Genomic DNA, 20,023 nt, shown 5'->3' with positions numbered 1-20,023 from the left:
GTCTGAGTGGGCCCAGCTGCGGTGCTGGGAGCTGCAGGCCCTATTTAAGGCCCGGCCGCAGCCTCTCACATGATGGGAGCGTGACTGCAGCAGCCCCGGGGAGCAGGATGGCGCCGCTCAGGGAACGGCTGTCCCGGTTCCTAAGCCCCCACGGGGTGGGGGGCAGCGGGGAGAGCAGCCGGCTGCTGCCCCAGGTAACCCCCAGGACCCCCGTCCTGGCCTCTGTGGGGTCCTTGGGGTGGCTCTGTGTCCTGGTCCTGGTCCTGGGGGGGGCTGGGTGTTTCCTGGGCACCTATGGGTGCCTGCATCCCCAGGGGTCCCCATAGAGATGAGCTGGGGGTCCCTGTGAGGGGCAGGGTCTCTGGCAGGGCTCCCTTGTGGGGTGGATGTAGGGTGCCCTGTCCCCACCTCACCCACACCCCATTGGGGTTATGGGGTGGCTCTGGGAGCCCCCAGCTGCTATGTGCTGGTGTACATGGGGAATGTGGGGGGTGGGGGCCATTATGGGGGTGTTTCTGGGGGTCTGCAGACCCTACAGCCACCACGGGGTCTGTGTCTTTGTCCCACGCAGGCAGCCAGGCTGGTGGAGCTGCCCTACCCCTCTGATGATGACGATGATGAAGGCTTGCAGCTGGGGGACGTGCACCTTTCTGTGGCCGAGCAGCACCCCGAGGAGTGGCACCCCGTGACCCCCAAACTGGGCGCCTTCAGCCACTGCGTGCGGTACCTGGCCTTCCTCTGGAACCTCCTCTTCCTCCTGCTGGGCCTCCTGGCCCTGGGAGTGGGGGTTTGGGGGCTGCTGGCCAAGGGGTCCCTACAGGACGAGCGCCTGGCCCTGCTGGGCTCCGACCCCATGCTGCTGTTCGTGCTGGTGGGGCTGGGGGCCAGCGCCGTGTCCCTGGCCGGCTGCCTGGGGGCCCTGCGCTCCAACGCCTGCCTCCTGCGCTTTTTCGTGGGGTCTGTGCTGGCTTTTGTGGGGCTGGAGGTGCTGGGGGGGCTGCTGCTGCTGGCGGTGAGGCGCCGGCTGCGGGATGCCCTGCGTGCCGCCCTGCTGCTCTGCCTGCTGCGCTACCAGCAGGAGCCCGACCTGCGGCTGCTGGTGGACGAGGTGCAGCGCGCCCTGGGCTGCTGCGGGCTCCGATCCTACCGAGACTGGGAGAGCAACCCGTGAGTTAAGGTTTTGGGGGGGTTCAGGGGGTGTCCTCGCTGCAAGACTTGGTGATTTCTCCCCGTTTCTCCCGCAGGTATTTCAACTGCAGCGCCCCGGGGGTGCAAGCCTGCAGCGTGCCCTCCTCCTGCTGCCTGCAGCCGCTGCAGAACGGCTCCGTGGCCAATGAGCAGTGCGCCCGTGGGGTGCTGAGCCTCGGGGACGTGGAGGCGGCCGGCGTCGTGCACCTGGGGGGCTGCGTGGTGCAGCTCGGAGCCTGGCTCCGCAGCCAGGCGGGTGGCATCGCCAGTGTGGCGGCCGTACTGGTGCTGCTGGAGGCTGCTGGGCTGCTCATGGCACTGAAGGTGCTTGCGGACATCGCGTCTGGCCCCATGCAGGGCTGAGGGGGAGCTGGTTGCCATCACAAGTGGGGGATGCTGAGGGGTTGGGGTGCTGCTGAGCACGGCTGGGGGGCTCCGTGCTCTCTGTCTGCCCTCCCTTGTTGCTGCCCAGAATAAAGCTCTGCAGAGGCTGAGCCCCCACCGTGTCCGTAGCCCATCTTTGCATCCACTCCTGCTGGCTCCCTGCACCCGTGGCATGAGGAGACACCTCCCAGCCCCGTCCCTGCCAGCCCCACACCATGACACCACGCTCCTGCACTCATTTTGGGTTTTAATGAGTTTTTTTTTTTTCCAGGCTGTGCCCTGCTACGCAAAGGGGGCAGCTCCTAAACAAGCAGTGCTATGGGGTGAATGGGCTGCGGTGGCCGTGACTGGCCTAGATGATGCCGTACTGAGCCAGCTCGTGCAGCTCCAGGTGGCTGAAGGCTTCCCAAGGGCAGATCACGGTGATATCTGGGGAGAAAAGAGGCTGCATCAGCACAAAACCCACCCTGGCAGCAGCGGCTGTCCCCGCAGGGCACCTTGCTGCCCCAATAGATTTGGGATTGGGACCCCGTACCTGTTCCCAGCCCTTCCATGCCCGGGATGTCATCGCCAAACCTGCAAGGAAAGCAAGGCTCAGTCTCCCCCTGACCTGTGCCACTCTGGGACCCCCCATCCGTGTCCCCGCATGGGGTCCCGCTGCTCGGCCCCACTCACCCCTGCACCCCCTTCTTGGGCGGCTTGCTCTTGAACTGCCTCGTCTGCCTCTGCTTGAATTTGGGTGGTCCTTTCCGGGGGGTGGCGGGTCCCCCGGTCACCCTGGTGGCCGACTTGATCTCCGGTTTGTGGGGCTCCAGGCTCATGGCTGTGCCAGGGCCAGCAGCCTGCCCCGGGTCGCGGCTGTCCCTGCGGCTCCGGCGCTGGCACGGGACGGCTCCTCAGACCTGCTGGAGGGGAGATTTGGGGCATGGGGGGCTCCGGCTGCAGCCCCCTCACCCAGCCCAACCAGCGAGGGGACACACGGTGCCTTTGGGGTGCTCCCACCCTGCCCTGAGCCCCCCCTGGCTGTCGTTGATCAGCTTTCTGTGCTCACCCTGGGGGAGAGCCCCCTCCGTGCCCCTTTCGTCCCCACAACCTGGAATTAGCCCAGCTCAGAGCCCGCTAATCCCCTTACCCCAAAGGCAGTGAAGGGCACGCCGAGCCCCTGCGCTCGTTGGGCAGTGCCCTCAGTCCTTGCCCCCACCCCAGGGTGGATGTGGCACCCCGGGACCCCTTGCTGGCACCACCCCCGGGGTCTGTGCCAAGCGTTGAAGGTGCCACCAAGAGCTGGTGACACTGCAGCCACAGGGACCGAGGCATCCCTCGGGGTTTGTGTGCAGCAGGACGGCGCAGACCCTGGTCTGGCCACGGGTTGCAAGGCAAGGAGCTACAAAAATCCCAAGCCAGAAATCCCAGGGCAGCTCCATCCCTCCTGCGCCTCCCCGAGACGTGCCCGGTGCTGCAGATTTTCGGCACCGAGACCGCTCCAGCTGCGGGCTCGCTGGGACCCAGCACGGAGCTGTTGGGCTTGGCTGCAAATTCCGAGCACGGGAGGCAAACGCAGGCTCTGTCCCAGCACATTTTTGATGCATTTGATTGATGCAGCCCAGGTGCCCCAGGCAGCAGAGCTGTCACTTACGCAGGAGTTGAAGTCCCCAAAGGCCAGCGCTGCTCCGCAGGACTCCCTCCGCCCGCTGCCGTGTGTCCTATGGGTGCTGTGCGTGGCGGCTGGGGGCCGGTGGATTTTATCCTGCCCTGGGGTAATAGGATTAAGTCCCTTCTCCTCAAATGGGTAATCTGCTGTCCTTCCCCCTGCTCTGCGCCGGGGGGGCCGGCAGCGTGCGTGTGGGGAGGGGGTGTCGGGATTACCGGGGTGGGGACGGGCCGGGTGTCAGCCCCACGGTGAGGGGCAAGGAACGGCAGCAAAGAGCCCACGGGGGGGTCCCCATGCCTTGAGCTGTGGGGATTGGGGGGCTCAGTCCTGCAGAACGTGCTCGGGATGGCATTTGGGGACACGGGCACCAAACGTCCCAGCAGGGCAAGGCTGGCCAAAGTGTGGCCAAAACCTCTCCAGCACGGTGTTGGCACCGAGCACAACGTGCCCGTGACAGCAGGGGCTGTGAGGGGCTGCTGGGGGGCTCCTGCTGTCCCTGTCCCCATCTCAATCCCATCCCCAGCCCATCAGGTGCACGAAACACGAGGCCACCAGCTAATCCCAGGTGGCACCACGGACATCCGAGCGTGGGGACAGCCTGAGCACTGCCACAGGCACCCCAGGACAACCGCTCTGTTTCTGACCCCAAAAACTGCTCTATTCCCGAGCCCAAAACCCGGGGAAAAGGGGCTGGGAGCCCCTGCCCACCCGGCCCTGCGGCCTGGGAGTATCACTCCAAAGCCTGCCGTAATCCCGGCCCTAAAGCAATTACAAAAAGCTATAATCTCAGCACACTTTAATTGACCGCCAGCCCCTTCCACCGATGGCAATTAGCTAGCCTTCCCCAAATAGGATTACGCGGATCCGGGAGCGTTTCACACGGAACCAGCCACCAGCCCAGCAAAGGCCAGGGCCCTGCTGTTAATTACCGCTGCCAGACCGAGCTTCGTTAGCGCGGGGCCGCTTTGGGGAGCGGGCAGTGCCCTTGGCGAGCTCACCCGGGAGGGGGGACAGGGCCGGATCCTGCCCGGCTCCTGCCCAAGCCACGCGTCAGCGGGCTGAGTCCCTGCTCATCCCGGTCGGGATTTAGGGAGGGGACGCCTGAAGGTGAAGTTTAAGGGGTTTTAGGGCAGAGACGAGCGGGGAGGAAGAGGCACCGAGAGGAGAGGCGCCGCGGAGCCGGGCGCGCTGCCCTTGCGGGGCCCACGTGCCCGGGCCGCACGCTGCAAAATCCTACAACAAGAGGGGGGAGACGGGCACCGAGAGGCCCCCGGGGGGACGCCTGCCCCCAGCCCCGGGTGCCGACGGGCCCCTAAGAGGCTTAGTGGGGCGGTGTGACACCGAGCCATGGCCCCAGGCCGCCACCCCGCTCCTCTCACGCCACGGCTCCGCCGCAAGGACGAGGCAAGGGGAAAATCCCTGCCTCGTGTGGGGGGAGAAAAGTCCTTTTTTTTGTATTCTTTTTGAGTAAAATTGGTTGGGAACAAGCGCTGAGGGGCTAACGGGTCAGCTCCTGTTCCTACCTGTGCCAGCAGAGGGGTCCCAGAGTGGTTTGTCGATAGGGCAACAGGCGCTTTATATATAAAATATAAATATAAAATATAAATATAAAATATAAATATAAATATATAAATATAAAATATAAATAAAAATACAAATAAAATATAAATATAAATATAACATATAAATAAAAATATAAATATAAAATAGAAATAGAAATAGAAAAATAATATAAAAATAAATATGAAAATAAAAATAAAAATAAATATAAATACACACATCTCTCTATATATTACTTTTTTATATATAAATATAAATATATAAGGCTTGGGGAAGCAAAAGCACCAGGCACCGGGCAGCGATGTCCTGTGGGGACCCCCTTAGTGCCTCGGCACCCCGAACAAACCGAACCCTGACCCCACAAAACCCCCGGCGGGGTGGGTTTGGGGGGCTCAGTCCTTCTTGGCGCGCAGCCTGATCTCCGTCCTCAGCAGCATTTTGATGCTCTCGTCCTGCACGTGCCTCTCGACGGCCGCCAGCGCCCGCTCGCCCCCGTCCCCGTAGTGCTGCAGCAGCCGCTCCACGTGCTGGACCCAGACGCAGTTGGCGCAGCCGCTCATGCAGCAGTTGGTGGGGGGCTCCAGGTCGGGGGGGTGGGAGAAGGGGGTCTCGGCCCCCTCGTCCCCTGGGGTCTCTGCCCGGTGGTCGCTCCCCGAGGGGTCCGAGCCCCCCTTGCTGCCGTTGTCCCTTCCTGGGGTGTCTGAGCTCTTCTGGTGGGTGCTGAAGGTGGTGGTGCCCGGGTGGGGGGCTCTGGGGTGGTCCTGCAGGGGGCAGCCCCGTGGTGGTGGTGGCAGGGGTTGGGGGCTGCCCCCCCAAATCCCCCCGGCACCCCCTGACCCAAGCAGCAAGCCCTCCTTGGTGCCCCCAGCCCCACCGAACCTCCCCTCACCCCCAGCCCGTCCCTGCCTTCACACACGGGGTCCTCCTCAGAGCCCCCAGACCCCTGGTGTAGGCACAGCAACCCCAGTGCAGCCCCCAGACCCCATGTACAGCCCCAAGCCCCCCATATGGAGCCTCCAGACCCCCACGTACAACCCCCAGACCCCATATGGAGCCCCCTGGCCCCCCAGTACAGCTCCCAAACCCCTCGCTGCTCCCCCAGACCCCCCTGTGCAGCCCCCAGACCCCATATGGAGCCCCCAGACCCCCATGTGGAGCCCTCAGACCCCCAAATAGAGCCCCCGGACCCCCATACGGAGCCCCCAGACCCCCAAATAGAGCCCCCAGACCCCATATGGAGCCCCCAGACCCTATAGGGAGCCCCCAGACCCCCATTTACTGCCCCCAGACCCCCCTGTGCAGCCCCCAGACCCCATACGGAGCCCCCAGACCCCCATTTACTGCCCCCAGACCCCCTCGTCCAGCCCCCAGCCCCCTCCCCGTCCACCCCCGGCGCCCCCCCTTACCCCAAGCCCCGCCCCCTGCCCCTTTTAACCCCGCCCCTTTCCGCCCCGCCCCCTCTAAGCCCCGCCCCCGCTCACCCCCCGGCGCCCCCCCACCAGGCCGCGCGCCCCCCGCGCCCCCCGCAGCCACATCCCGCCGCCGCTCCCCTCCAACGGCCCCGCCCCCTTCCCCCCCCTGAGCGGCAGCTCTGGCGACCAATGGCAGCTCGGCCTCCCGAGCCGCCGACCAATCAGAGCGCGGAGGCTGGGAGCGGCCAATGGGGGAGCGGGGGGCGGGACCGGGGCGGGAGGGAACCGGGAAGTGGCGGCGGGGCCCGGCCGCGTGCGGGGCCGGCATGGGACGGGGACCGGGAACGGGACCGGGACCGGGACGGGGGCGCGGAGCGGAGAACGGGGCCGGGACCCGCAACGGGATCGGGGCCAGGGCCGGGAATGGGACCGGGACCGGGACCGGGAAGGGACGGGGACGCAGACCGGCCCCGGCCCCGGTCCCGGCCGCCGCCCCGCCCCGCGGCAGGTCAGTGTCCCGGTGTCCCCGTGCCCCGGTGTCCCCATGTCCCGGTGTACCGGTGTCCCCTCATGTCCCGGGGTGACGGTGACCTCGTGTGACCCCATATCCCAGTGACCCCCACACACATCCCGGGGTGCCGGTGTCCCCACATCCCGGTGTCCTGGGGTGCCAGTGACCTCGTGTGACCCCGTATCCCGGTACCCCCCCATGTCTCAGGGTGCCGGTGACCCTGTGTGACCCCATATCCCAGTGTCCCGGTGTCCCCATATCCCGGTGTCCCCACATCTGGGGTGCCGGTGACCCCATGTGACCCCATATCCCGGTGTCCCCATATCCCAGTGTCCCCATGTCCCGGTGACCCCATGTGACCCCACATCTAGGTGTCCCTGTGCCCCGGTGCCCCCCCTATGCCCACCTCTCCCCCCCACCCTCCCCGGGCTCCCTCACCCCAGTTCCATCCCATTCCATCCCGTCCCATCCCGTTCCCGGTTCTGCCGCAGGAAGCAGCGTGCGGGGGCCAACCTGAGGCCCGAGCACCCCGAGGAGCAGGAGATCCCCTCCAGCCTGCGGGAGCTGATGCGGAGCCGCGAGGCCATGAAGAACCCCAAATCCGGGAGGAGGCGGGCGGCAGGTGGGGCACGGGGGGGCTCCGGGCCATGGCACGGCACGGGGTCTGCCCCCCCCGGGGTCCCCCATCCCCGTCCCGGCACGATGGGACCCCCCCTTTCAGCCCTAAATCCTGCCCGTGTCTCTCGCAGGGAAGCAGCAGCAGCCCAAGCCCCCGGCGGAGCACGGGGACATCGCGGTGCCCAAATTTAAGAGGGGGAAGGGGGAGTCGGAGCACTCCTACATCTGCCGCATGGAGCAGGAGGTGCAGCGCATCCTCTTCCTCACCAAGAACCAGGTGCAGCGCGAGCCCGAGAAGGAGGGGGCGGCACCGCAGAAATCCAGGAGGAAAAAAGAGTGAGAGCACGGCCCCACGGCGCGGCGGGGGCGGCGGGGATGAGCCCCAGCACGGGGCTTTGCCAGCTCCGGGGTTTCGGCTCCACGATCTGAGCCTCTGAAAGCAGCCCCTGAACCCCCTTTACCCTCCTGCTGCGGGGAGCCTGGGGCCAGGGCGGGGAGGGGAGAGCTGCAGGGTCATGGTTTTTGGGGAGATTTGGGGAGATTTGGTGCCCTACCTGCTCCGCTGTCCGCTCGCGAGCCCGGCTCATCACACGGCTCCCCAGGTTTCAGAAGAAGAAGCTGGACAAAGCCCGGAGGAGGAAGGAGGAGAAGAAAGAGGCTTTGCTGGAGAAGAGCCTGCTGCGAGGTGGGGCTGGGCTGGCACCGGAGGCACGGGGGGGAGGCGGGAGAGGGCGGCAGCGGCGCCCCCCAGCCTGACACCGGGCTCTGCCTCTCCCTCAGACACGGTGGCGTTCGGCGAGGTGGTGACGGAGCCGCCCACCCTCACCTCACGGCCCCGCCGCGGGGGTCCCGCCGAGCAGGTGAGCTGCAGAATCCAGCCCGAGGCTCCTGCCCCGTGGCCGTGCCCTCCCGTTCCCTTCGGCCCCCCCTGATTTGCCCCGTTTGTGCCCGCAGGCTGGGCGCAAGCGGCTCCTGCTGGCTCCTCGCCTGGGCCGGGTGTCCCCGGCGGCACCGATGTCGCTGGCTCGGCAACGCATCGTGCAGGAGGAGAGGGCGCGCGTCGTGCAGGCCTATCGCGACATCCAGCGGCGCAAACGGCAGCAGAGGGAGGCCCAGGCAGCCCGTGGGGTGCCCGGCTGAGCCCTCCCCTTCGTCCTCCGTCCCGGCGAGGGGGCACAAGAGCCCCCCGGACCCTCACGTGGAGCAGCAGAGGGGTGGCAGCTGGCTGGGTGTGCAGCGGGGGGGACACAGAAGGCCAGGATGTGACAGGGGGCGGTTGTCCCAGCCCTGTGCTGCTGCCCCGACTGCGCCCTGGGGCTCACGAGAGCCGTGCAACCTTCCTGGCACCTGCGCCGCAGCCAGGAGCCTGTGGTGCCATGGACTCGTTTGTAATAAAATGCCATTTTCTGATGGTGCGAGCACGTCTCTGCTTCCCAAACCTTCCTTCCCAAACCTTCCCAAACCTTCCTTCCCAAACCTTCCCAAACCTTCCCAAACTGTCCTGGCACGGGGTCCCAGCTGCGCTTCCTCCCTTCAGGGTGTTGGGGAAGGCGCGGCGCTGTGCCCGTGGCGTGGCGTGCCGGCAGATGGCAGTCCCAGCGTGGGTCCTGGCCGTCACCGCGGGCTGGCAGCGCTGGCACCGCGTGCCCTCCGCTTGGGGCAGGGCCCTCGGCTGGGGCTGTTGTGCCTGGATGTCACCCACCCGCCTCCCACCCCGGTGCTAGGGAGCGAGCCGAGCCCGGGGACGTGAAGCAGCCCCGAGGCTGAGGCCAGGTTCACCTGTGTGGTGTCACCGTCCCCCGTTGTCACCCCTCGGGGACACAGCTGAGCCCCCAATCCTTCACCATGCTCCCAGCACCACCACCCCACCCTATATCCCTGCGATTCCCTGGGCAGGATTGCTCCTACAGTCAAAACAACGCCCAAACCGACCCCGCACCGGGGTTAACGCCCCCCTGGTGCCCCCTGCTCCCACCCTGAGGACCGGGGAGCGCTCCCGGCACGGCGCAGCCCACGTGCGCCTGCGGCTGCTTCACCTGCGCGGCACAAAGGCAGCGCTGTTCGGCCTCCCCGTGCCACAGCCCCAGCACAAAGCGCTGCCTGTTGCAGCGGGGCCGCCCCGCGCCCTGCGGCCGGCGGTGTCCAGGGGCTCCCGTGGTGCCGGGAGGGGCCGGGGGCACCGGTGGCAGCAGGGACGGCACGGCCAAAACCAGCCCCGGTGCCCTTGCGCAGGGCTGAACGGGGGCAGCGTCTGCGCGCCCTGGTTTTGGGGTGTTTGCTGCCCCCAGGGCTGCCTCCTCTGCGCCCCCCCAGCAAGGCGGTGCTGTGCCATGGCTGGATGCGTGCTGGGGACCGCGGTGTCCCCATCCTGGTGTCCCCATCCTGGTGTCCCAAGGGGGCAGCTGCTGCGTGCCCAGCCTGGCTCCAGGCACACGGGGGACACGCCGCGTGCCGCGCGGTGCCGGTGGCAGGGAGGAGGGCACGCTGCTGTGGTGGCAGCCCCGGGGACCTTGAGCTCCTGGCGCTGCCTGGAGACGTCCCCGCTGCCTGCTGGCGCCAGGCAAACACGGGTGACGCAGCACAACCCCCGGGGGCACCGGTAGCTCCTGCAGCAGGGCCGGGCGCCTGCTCCTGCTGCGCACCCCGGTAGCACCCACAGACGTCCCCAGCTTTTGGGCACCGACCCCTGCCGGGGCTGTGCCACGTCCCCGCAGCTGGTGGCATTCCCAGTAGCGAGAGGGAAGGCGCTGGCAGGGCTGGGGCCAAAACCCAGGGCCGTGTGTGTGCCAAACTCCCGCGCGGGGCACGGTGCTCTCAAGGAGAGCGGGGTCACCCGCCTCCCCCAGCCACCGCCACGGAGCCATTTCAGGCCCTGAATAATTCATGGCGCTGCCGCTCGCCCGGCCGCAGGCTTCCTGCCTGGCAGGAGAAATCGCTGCGGAGGGGAAAGGCAATCCGGGCAGGAGAAACCGCCCCCGACCTTGGCACGTCCTCCGCGCCGTGCTGCTTCCCGCCGGGCAGCCCATCTGCCCGCGGGCTGCCGGTCCGTGCCGAGCCTGCCAGCTCCTGGCACGGCCACCCCGTCTGTAGCCTGGCCCCGGTGCAGGCTCCCCGGGGTGCTTGGGGAGCAGGATCCCAGTTGGGACCTTGCCTCGTCCCTTTGGGGGATGCACGATGACACCGAGGTGGAAGCCCTTGGCCGCGGCACAGCCGGGGATGGAGCAGCGCAGCCGGGTCCCCCCTGTCCCCATCGGGTGCCACCATGTAGGAAAATTCAACTTTAATGGGTCTGACCTGAAAAAGGGAGGGGAAAAACCAACGAGGGAGCCGGGGGGAGGGGGTCCCAGCTCCGTCGATGCCCCCCCCGAGGGTGATCCCCGAGCCCGGCGCGGGGAGAGAGGCGGAGAGGGAAGGCACCGAGAAGGCGGCCGGAGCCGCGGGGGGAGACCACCGGGTCCCCCCCATCCCCTGGTGAAGGGGAAACTGAGGCACAGCGGGGGCAGCACTGGGAGAGCTCGGGGATGGCTCGAGGTCCAGCACGAAGGGGCGCAGCGCCCAGTCCCAGCGCCGGGACAGCCGCCCCGTGCCCCTGGCTGTCCGGCAGCAGTGTCCCTGTCCCCGAGGGGCCGGGTGTCTGGTGAAGGCAGCAGTGGGGTGGCTCGGGGTGGCCCTGCAGGAGCCGGTCCTCGTGGCAGGGTGGGCAGCAGGGACGAGGGGAGCCGGGCAGAGCAGGCAGCTTGCGGGTGCCACAGCCGGGCGGCACGGCGCTGGCTCCGGGGCCACATCCAGGCGTCCCCAGCTCAGGAACCAGCTCTGGCGGGGGCGGATGGACGAGGCGGGGAGGGACGAGACCTCAGAGGATCAGGACAGCAGGGCCACGGCTTTTTTGGCTCCGTGGAACCTGGGCTTCACCACCGGTTCCTGCTGTACGGGGACTGCACCTACGGGCAGAGCGGGATGGCACCGGGCAGGCGTGACGGCACGGCACGGCACGGCACGGCACGGAGCGGCATCACCCCGGTGCCTGCCATCCCCAGCTCTGCCCTCCCCCGGAGACATCAAGGCACGGAAAGACTTTGTACCTGGGCAGGAGCCCAACCCTGCTGCCCCTTCGCCGGCTCCCTCGTTGCTCATTAACTCACCTGGCCGCTCCGCTGCGCCGCGGCGTGCCGGGCCTGCACGGCGAAGGCGTCCTCGGCTCGCAGCGTGGAGCTGGCGCTGCCCGCGGCCGGGCTGGCGGCGGTGGCACGGGGCAGGATCATGTCGTAGGGCCCTTCGCTCTGCAGGGGGGAAAAATGGGTCCGTGGGGGCACCGGGAGCACCCCCAGCCCACGGGCGCACTCTCTGTGGGGTCCTGGGGAGCAGCATGGCGTGGGGGGGACCCTCCCCAGCACCCCATTACCAGCACCTGCAGGGGACCCATCACCATCTCAGAGGAGAGGGCTCTCACCTTGTGCATCAGGGCCATCTCCGTGGGCTGGTAGACGCTGGTGAGCAGCTGCCCGTTGTAGCCGCTGTACGGGGACACCGGCTTCTTGGCTGGAAAGAAACGGGGACGGTGAAAACGGGGGGCTCGCGCCGCCACCCCCACCCCACCCGGGGCCTCGTTAGCAGGTTTAACGAGCAGCCAGCTGCTCTGCGCCCTTCCCGGGGGCCGGGAGGGACGTCCCTGGAGGTTTGCATCACTGCGGGGTGGGGGAGCACCGCCCCGTGTTATTATTGTAGGGTCTCCCCAGCGCCGCCAGCTCGGCGACACGTCCTCCTGTAGGGAGCAGCGCCCGCCCGGGGCGGAGGGCCGGGAGCCGCGGGCACCCCACGCCGGGGAAGGGAGCACCCCCGGAGCGGGGTGAGCTCAGCCTAAACTGGTAAACCCAGCCCGGCGTGTTTTGGGGGAGCCACAACAATCGCAGGCCTCGCTCCCAGCCGCCCGGGCGCGTCGCAGCAGCCGTCTCGCAGCCCGTGCGTCGCGCCCGGTGCCTACCGAAGGAGGGCTCGTCCATGGAGAAGGCTTTGTTCTCCACGAACATGCTCTGCGACTTCTGCTCCTTCAGGATGGTCTCGTAGCCCACCCCCCGCGTGGGGTAGCCGTCGTCCTCGTAGGCTTGCTCGGGGCCCCGCCGCGTCACGTGCGTCACCTCGGGGATGACGTAGAGGAGGATGAAGGCGCAGGCGTTGGCCACCAGCGCGATGGCCAGCGTGGGGTCGTCCCAGCCGGGCTTCTCGCCCGCCCGCTGGTTCCCGTAGAGGTACATGGCCGTCCACGCCACCCAGATGGCCATGGAGAGGCCGGTGGTGGCCAGGATGAAGGCGCCGTGCTTCCTCCAGCGCGTGTAGCGGCCGCAGAGCGCCGGCCAGGCGGTGCCGAAGGCGGCCACCAGCAGGACCATGACGTAGGTGAGCGCCAGGACGAAGTCGGCGTCTGCCAGCACGCAGGGGTCCGCGGGGCCGCCCTCCCGCCGCGCCACGGTGATGGTGAGCCACTCGGCGTTGATGATGACCTCCACCAGGGCGAGGAGCAGGGCCACCGCCAGCGTCACCCAGCCCCGCGGGCCCCGGTTCCTCCGCGCTAGGAAGTTGAGGGTGACGGCGTGCGCCAGCAGGCAGGAGAAGCAGAGGCCGAAGAGGACGCCGAAGAGGAAGCGTCGGGAAGCGCAGGTGGAGAAGTTGGGCCCCACGACGAAGTCAAACGTCAGGCAGAACAGCCCGAAGGTGCCCAGCATGAAGAAGACCTGCGTGGCCACCAGGCTCTTCTTCGGAGGGTCCTGCACGAAGGGCAGGCTGGCCACCAGCACGATGGTGAGCACGAAGCTGGTCACCACGCCCAGGCTGGCCACGGCCTCCACCGCGATGCCCCAGCCCGCCGAGAGGTCGCAGAGGTTGTAGTAGAGCGAGGACAGGTCCTTGCCGCAGCCCGCCGGGGGGGTGCTCTGGGCACGGCCAGGGGGCAGCAGGGCCAGCAGGACGCAGGCGGCCGCGGGCAGCAGCCCCGCAGCCCCCATCCTGCACCCTGGGGTGGGCGCTGAGCGCGGCGTCCACGGACCCTGTGGGGAAGAGGAGGCGTTACAAGGAGCCGTCTCTGGGATTTGGAGCTCCCTGCCCTCGGTCCCTGGTCCATCTCCCACCAGACCACCGCTGGTGACGGGGTCCCGGTGAGCCCGGGATGTGCCAGCACCACGCCGCAACCCCGAGCAGCTCCGGGTGCAGCCCCAGATGGACACACATCCCCCAGCCCTCCTTGCCTGGACGCAGCACCGTGCCCGGGAGCAACGAGCATGGGTCGGGGCCGGCCGCAGAGGCACCACCCGGGGCCGGGTCGGTCCCCTTGGCACGGCACTGCGCACGCCGCACGTTCCCCTTTCCACTTCTCCTGTCCCACTTCCCTCCTGTGGCTCCGGGCACTGACCCAGCACAGGTCCCGTGTTTGGCCCCACACAGCAGAGCTCCCCGCCGCACGCAGCCGCAGCCTGGCACGGCACGGCACGGTGTGGCACGGCACGGCACGGCCCCCAGGGCACGGGGGTCCCTGACCCCGCTGCCAGCCCCCAAGGAGCGTGGGGTGCCCGTGGGAAGGAGGAAGGCGAGGGGAAAGCTGCAGCCCCCTGCGCTCCCCCCAGCTGGAGGGAGGAAATGGGGCAGGAAACCTGCGACAAGGTCACCTCGGGGCTGGGATGGGGGAGGTGGGGGGCCCCACATCGCTGCCCCCATCCCTGCGCCCCCCGAAAGCCCTCTCTGCTCCCCTCCCGGGGCCAGGCACCCCCCCGGTGTCCAGGCTCTGCCCAGCCCCCCCGGGCCGGAGCCACCCCATGAGATGGGGACGGGGAGTCCCGGTACCGGGAAGGGGGGAAAACAACCCCAGCCGCCCCCGGCCCGGCCGGTGCCCCCCACCCCTCGCGGTCCCCCCACGTCCCCGAGCGGTGCCGGCCCCAAACTCGCCCGGAGCCTCCCCAACTTTGCGGCCAGGAGAGCCCCGGGGTGGACGGCTCCCGGTGCCGGTGCCGGTGCCGGCCCCATTTGCGCTCCCGGTGCCGGTCCCGTTTGCGCTCCCGGTGCCGGTTTCGCCCCCGGTGCCGGTTCCCGGCTCCATCCCGGTGCCGGTGCTGCCCAGCCCCGCGGGTTTCACCCCCTCCCGGCCCCTCTCACCGGCTCCAGCCCCCCGGTGTCCCGGCCGCTCCGCTCCGCTCCGTGCCGAGCCCCGAGCCCGCAGCCCCGTGCGCGCCTGCCCGGCCCGGCCCGGCCCCTCCCCGAGGTGCGCCGCTGCCGGGGGGGCGCGCCCGGGACCTGCCCCAGCGCACCGGGCTGGGGAGGGGGGCACCCAGCGGGGGCTGTCCCCAAAAGGAGGGGACAGAACCGGGGTGAAGGGGGGGAGCTGGGTGGGAGCGAGTCGGGAGCCCCCCTCCGAGCAGCGGTGCGATGAGCGTGCAGGGGCTCAGCCCGTGCCGCAGCCCCCGGGGGCTTCTTGGGGTGACGGGGACAGAAACGGGGTGGCCTCACCGATGGGGGGGGGCTCTGCACAGGGTGCTCGCTGCGGTGCTGAGCCCGGGAACCGAAGGCGAGCAGCCCCGAGGGGCCTCCCGGAGGAATGTCAGCCGGCGGCTCAGCCCTTGGCACTGAGAGAGGCCTGCAGCCAGCGAGGGGCTGGGGGCTGGGGAAACCCCAGTCCGGGGGCTCGGTGGTCCCAGGAGCGGGGCTGGGAGCGGGGCTGACCCTACACCCACAGCTCATTCGGGGCACCCCAAAACCACCGCGTCCCCCGGGGCTCGGGGATGGGGAAGAGCCGAGGGAAGGCTCGGGGCACCCCGGGGACCCGTGGCCCCGCTGGCCCCGCAGGAGGTTTCCAGGCAGGCGCTGCTATTTTGGGAGGGTGAAGCAAGAGGGTGAAGGATGCAGCCGAAAGTTCAGCGCGCCGCTGGCGGGTCCTCCCCCCGACAAAAACGATCCCAGGGAGGCAGAGCCGGGGCTGGCAGCACCGTGGCACGAGGGGTGGCACCGTGGGGACAGGGCAGGACACCGGGGGCGGGTGCTGCACCCACAGCCACCGTCCCTCCTGCCCTCTTTAGCCCTAAAAAGCTCTTGGCACCAGCACCACACCGGGGCAGCCTCCTCCCTGCCTGCTGGGGGCACCCCCCCGTGCGCCCCCATGCATGGAGCAGGGTGGCACAACGGGGCCCCGCCACCTTCCCACCTCCCCCCATGGCCTCTCCGTGCCTCAGTTTCCCCGGGGATTTGGGGTCGGGCTGGGAACGGGGACCAGCTTCCCCCGGCGCCCCCGCTGCCCCCGCCCCGTGCTGCAGAGGCCAGGCTGCACGCGGTTCCTGCCGCGCTTCCTTCCGCTCACGGCGTGCTCCCCGCGGTGCCTGGCCCGAGCCCCCGCTGCCCCCCCCAGCCCCCCCAGCTCCTTGTGGGGCCACCCGCCAGCACCCATCCTGCCGAGGCCGCCCCGTGGTGCCCGGTGCCTGCCCACGTGTGCCCACCACCTCGGGTTGTTGCCCCCCCCGCCCCTTTCCCCTGTCCCCCAAGCTTTCCAGCCCCGGTTTCTCAGGAGGGGTTTTTGTAGGTCCTACAGGAACACCCCGCTGGGGAGGCAGCCGAGGGGGGGTAAATTGGGTGCGAGGCTGCCGTGTGCTGGTGGCATTGTGGGGCTGGGGCGTTGGGCACCCAGTTCAGCCCAGTCCCGGTGCCGTGGCCGTGCTGGGGACGGGTGCCCCGGTGGCAGAGCTGGCAGAGCCGGACCCCGGTGGCACAGCAGCCGCGGCGAGGGGCTGGGGGGGGGGGCAGCTCGGCACAGCCCGGGAGCCTCGCCAGGCTCCTTCACGGGGCGAGCTTCCGAAAACACCGCATTTTTTCCAGCCTTACCTCTCCTCCAGAGCCACGGGGCCAGGCGGCGGCACCAGGCCCTGCTCCGCGGCGGCTCCCTCTCGGCCTCACCTTGGCGAAGGTGAGGGCCCTACCTTGTGGGGGGGGCGCCCTGTGTGCTCGCCCCCCCCTTTTTCCCGGCTGTTTACGCCGGGGCTGGGGAGCTGTTTTCCATCTGAGCCGGTTCTGCCCAGCGGCGAGCCCCCTCTCCGCAGGCGGACGCGGTTAAGCACGGTTCCACCTCCCTCTCCAAGTAAATAAGCGCTGCCGGGGGGGGGGCTGGCAGCCTCCCCGGGCTCCCTCCGCACGCAGAACCGGAGCTGGGGCCCCAACGCTTGGCCCTTCCTGGGCAATTCCCCCCCCTTGCCCCGTAACCCCCCCCCCTCAGGAGCTGCGGGGTGGGAAATCCTGCTGGAGGTTGGGTGGGAGGCGCTGGGTGCTGGGGTTAATGTCTAATCCGGTCCCGAAATGCCAGAATTAATGGGGCGAGCACCTCCCGGGTACCACCCGCCCCGCTGAGGTTGGGGTTTAACCCCGTCGGCAGCACCGGGGGGGCTGTAATGGGGTCGGTCTGCCCATGGGGGCTCGGGCTGGGGGGTGCTGGGGGCTGATCCTGCCCCAGGGCGCACGGTGCTGGGCGTGCGGCGTTGCCCGTGTGGGTCAGCCCCACGTTATGGGATCATTTTATGGGCACTGAGGGCAAAGGTGAGCAGGGACCCCGCTGCCCCCCGTCCCACCCCGCTCCCGGGCTCAGTAGGGTGGGCACGGGGCAGCCCAAATCCCCCCGGGGGCCGGCTGAGCCCCCCCGCCACCGGGACAGCCCCACGGGGGCCGGTTTATGGGGAATTACAGCAGAAAGGCCAGGATTTTGGGGGGATTACACTAAGGACCTTAGGGGGGAATTAGGGAGGAATGTGGGGCCATGGGGCTGGAGCTCCGAACCCGGCCGTGCTGGGTGCTGGGTGCTGGGTGCTGGGTGCCAGCCCCATGGGGGGGTCCTGCCCCTGCCCTCTGGTGGCCCCTGGGGCCAGGCAGGCTGGCACGGTCACAGCGGGAGGGTGGCACCTCGTGGGGGGTGCCCCAGGAGGGTTTTGGGGGGATTAAAGGTGGTGAGACCCAGCCCCACGCGCAGGGGGTGCTGCGCCCCTTTCCCAAGCACGGAGCCGGACCCAGGCAGGTTTTGGTGTGAAAACAGGCGTTTATGGGGGCGGGAGCAGCCCCATTACGCCTCGGAGGGGCTGCAGAGCCCCCCAGCACCCAGCCCCCCAGCCATGGCTCCTGGGGGCTTCGATGGAGCCACGGTGTGGGGGCAGCCCCCAGCCCCCCCCATAACCGCACCAGCACCCCGGGGTGGGCGCAGCCGGGCCGTGTCCCCCAGGGAGGGTCTCACAGGGTGCCGGGGGGGCGATGCCAGCTCACAACCCCCCCCCCCGGTGCCGGGCTCAGCCCCCTGGCTCTGGTGGGGGCTCAGCAGGGGGGTGGGGGGGTTATATGGCATCTGTCCCCACCGCTGGGGCAGCCGCTGTGTGGGGAGGGGGCTCCCAGCCTGGTGCCGACCCCGGGGTGGGGGGCAGCGTGGGGGGAGGTCGGGACCCCCCCGCCTCAGCTCCCCAAAAAAGGGCTGGGATGGGAGCTGGGGGGGCTGGGAGCAGGGGGCTCCTTGAGAGCTGCGGGTGCTCAGCGCCCTTTGGGGGGGGGGCAGGATGGGTGCTGCGCCCCCCCAGCCCCCCTCAGACCCCCCCCCAGCTATATTTTTTTTATGAAATCAAGATGTTCTTGGCTGGGGGGCTGGGGTTGGGGCTGGTGGCCACGGCGTAGGACCAGTGGCCGGGAGGTGGTGGGGACTGGGGGGGACTGGGGGGGACTGGGAGGCACTGGGGGGCTCGGGGGGGGTCCGGTTGTGCCCCGCGCCCCGGCCCATTCACAAATCCCTGCGCCACGCCCTGCGCTCCTATTGGCTGGGAGGGGGCAGGCTGCAGCCAATCAGAGAGGCGCCCTCCGAGTGTGTGTGTGTGTGTGGATGGGGGGGGGGGGGGGGAGGGGGGGCAAACCCGAGCGCTGCGTTCTGATTGGTCAGAACCGCCCCCTAAATTCACATCCCCCGGGGGTGAGCTGCGGGGAGAATCCCAATCCCAATCCCAATCCCAATCCCAATCCCAATCCCAATCCCAATCCCAATCCCAATCCCAATCCCAATCCCATCCCAGACCCCACTGCCCCTGCCCCACTGTCCCCTACCAGGGATTTTGGGGGGGTCCCAGCCCCACTGCCCCCTGTCAGGGATTTTTTTTGGGGGGGGGTCCCAGCCCCAGCGCCCCCCAGGCCCAGCGGAGGATCGTGTGTCCCTCCCTGCGAGCCGGGGGGGCTTTGGCCCCATATCCCAGGGGATGGAAGCACTGACCCGGGCAGCCCCCCCCCCACCCCCCTCACCCCCAGCTGGCGGCGTGGGAGAGATGTCAATTAGCTGCCAATTAAATCTGGGTAATCAGCACCCCCGGGTGCTTGGTGGCATCGATCGCGGCAGCTGCGGCACGGCCGCGTTAACCCTTCCCCAGCCCTGACCCCATTTGTTCTGCAGGGGGGGGTCCCTGTCCCCACCAGCCCCCACATCTTCCCTCCCCACCTCCTCCGAGCAGCGCCAGATGGGTCCCCCCCCCCCCCGCCCACACCCAGCATCTGGAGACCCCTGGGCTAAGCCCCTGCTCCTGGCTCATCCCCTGGGTTTCGGCACATCCAGGCGGTGCCGGGGGCTGGAGCTCCTCACCCCCACGTCCCGTCCTCCTCCAGACGCTCCGGATCCGTCCCCTGTCCTCAAATCCCCTCGCTGGCACGGGAACACCCCCAACCACGGCGGCACCGCGCCAGGACCCGGCAGCCTGACGCAGAGGGGCAGATGGGCCGAGCCCCCCTGCTCGGATAGAGCCCCCCCCTTCCCCTCCACAGCCATTCTGCCCCATACACGGCCCCCCCTGCACCCCGTGTCCCTCCGACAGCATCCCTCCTGCTGCCGGGTGTCCGCCACCAGCGTTGGCACCAGCGTGAGCGTCGTGGCCACCTCGCGGGGTTTGCGCCTCGCTGAGTTTGGCACCAGAGCTGCAGCGACGCGGGTGCCGGCGCTGATCCCAGTAGTTTGGGATTAGCTGTGCCCATGTCTGTGGGGTCTGTCCCCTGCTGTGTCCCATGTGGGGGCTCCAGGCCCTGCTCCCCACCCCAGCGGGGGTCTCAGGGGCCACAAACAAAAGTGGGGTTTGCTCAGGCTGCCCCAGCAGATGTTACCACGCAGAGGGGTGCCCACATCCCGCGGTACCCAACTGCTGCAGGGAGCAGGGCGAGCACCTCATCCCATCCCCATATCCCCATCGCCCCGCCCCGCATCCCGCACCAGGGCTGCGGGGCCAAACTCCCCCCCCCCCAAAAAAAAAAACCCCGCAAGAGCCCCCCGAGAGGTGGGCGAGGGGCCAGCGGAGGCCGTCCCCGGGCAGCCGCGCAGCACACGCAGCGCCTTGGCTGCAAAGGCTGGGAAAAGGGCAGGCAGTTCCTGCCGGATGCCATGGTGATGGGAGGGCGAGGGCCGCATGAATGAATACCCACGAGCAGGGGGAGCGGGGGGGCCGCTCCGCGCTGTGCCCTGAATGCAAAGACCCCCCCCACACAAAAGGGTCGTGGCCGTGCGCACCATGGCGCACCGGTGCCGTGGGCGAGCGGTGCCGACCCCGCACCGTGCCCGGGGCTCACCGGGGCACCCCCGGCACGACACCCCGGGGGGATGCAGGATCAAGAAGGGGGGGGGGGGGGGGGGGCCAGGGTGGGATGGATTGGGGCTGGGAGCCGTTCCCGTGGTAACGG

At 68.9% G+C, this 20,023-nt stretch overlaps 5 protein-coding genes across 5 annotated transcripts; 2 read left to right on the top strand and 3 right to left on the bottom strand.

Moving 5' to 3' along the window:
• Positions 1–107: 107 nt before the first annotated feature.
• TSPAN10 (tetraspanin 10) lies at positions 108–1,551 on the top strand. Its single transcript, XM_032199937.1, has 3 exons — positions 108–194; positions 572–1,167; positions 1,245–1,551. The coding sequence occupies exons 1-3, from the start codon at positions 108–110 to the stop codon at positions 1,549–1,551; spliced, it is 990 nt and encodes a 329-aa protein (XP_032055828.1).
• Positions 1,552–1,924: 373 nt separating this feature from the next.
• On the bottom strand, positions 1,925–2,393 carry PDE6G (phosphodiesterase 6G). Its single transcript, XM_032199883.1, has 3 exons — positions 2,248–2,393; positions 2,108–2,148; positions 1,925–2,001 (listed from the first exon to the last, which is right to left on the bottom strand). The coding sequence occupies exons 1-3, from the start codon at positions 2,391–2,393 to the stop codon at positions 1,925–1,927; spliced, it is 264 nt and encodes an 87-aa protein (XP_032055774.1).
• A 2,782-nt stretch (positions 2,394–5,175) lies between these two features.
• Positions 5,176–6,523, bottom strand: OXLD1 (oxidoreductase like domain containing 1). Its single transcript, XM_032199936.1, has 2 exons — positions 6,383–6,523; positions 5,176–5,544 (listed from the first exon to the last, which is right to left on the bottom strand). Exons 1-2 carry the CDS (start codon positions 6,521–6,523, stop codon positions 5,176–5,178), a joined length of 510 nt encoding a protein of 169 aa, XP_032055827.1.
• Positions 6,522–8,718, top strand: CCDC137 (coiled-coil domain containing 137). The gene is made up of 6 exons (XM_032199935.1): positions 6,522–6,703; positions 7,198–7,328; positions 7,456–7,660; positions 7,927–8,009; positions 8,105–8,184; positions 8,279–8,718. The coding sequence occupies exons 1-6, from the start codon at positions 6,522–6,524 to the stop codon at positions 8,462–8,464; spliced, it is 867 nt and encodes a 288-aa protein (XP_032055826.1). The 3' UTR covers positions 8,465–8,718.
• A 2,514-nt stretch (positions 8,719–11,232) lies between these two features.
• GPRC5C (G protein-coupled receptor class C group 5 member C) lies at positions 11,233–19,537 on the bottom strand. The gene is made up of 6 exons (XM_032199934.1): positions 19,485–19,537; positions 16,178–16,268; positions 12,306–13,365; positions 11,769–11,863; positions 11,467–11,604; positions 11,233–11,265 (listed from the first exon to the last, which is right to left on the bottom strand). Exons 1-6 carry the CDS (start codon positions 19,535–19,537, stop codon positions 11,233–11,235), a joined length of 1,470 nt encoding a protein of 489 aa, XP_032055825.1.
• Between the last annotated feature and the right edge of the window lie 486 nt (positions 19,538–20,023).

The sequence above is a fragment of the Aythya fuligula genome, chromosome 18 (assembly GCF_009819795.1).
Source record: "Aythya fuligula isolate bAytFul2 chromosome 18, bAytFul2.pri, whole genome shotgun sequence".
NCBI lineage: Eukaryota > Metazoa > Chordata > Aves > Anseriformes > Anatidae > Aythya > Aythya fuligula.
The sequence above is the reverse complement of the archived record's forward strand: the minus strand, read 5'-3'. Positions and strand labels throughout refer to the sequence as shown.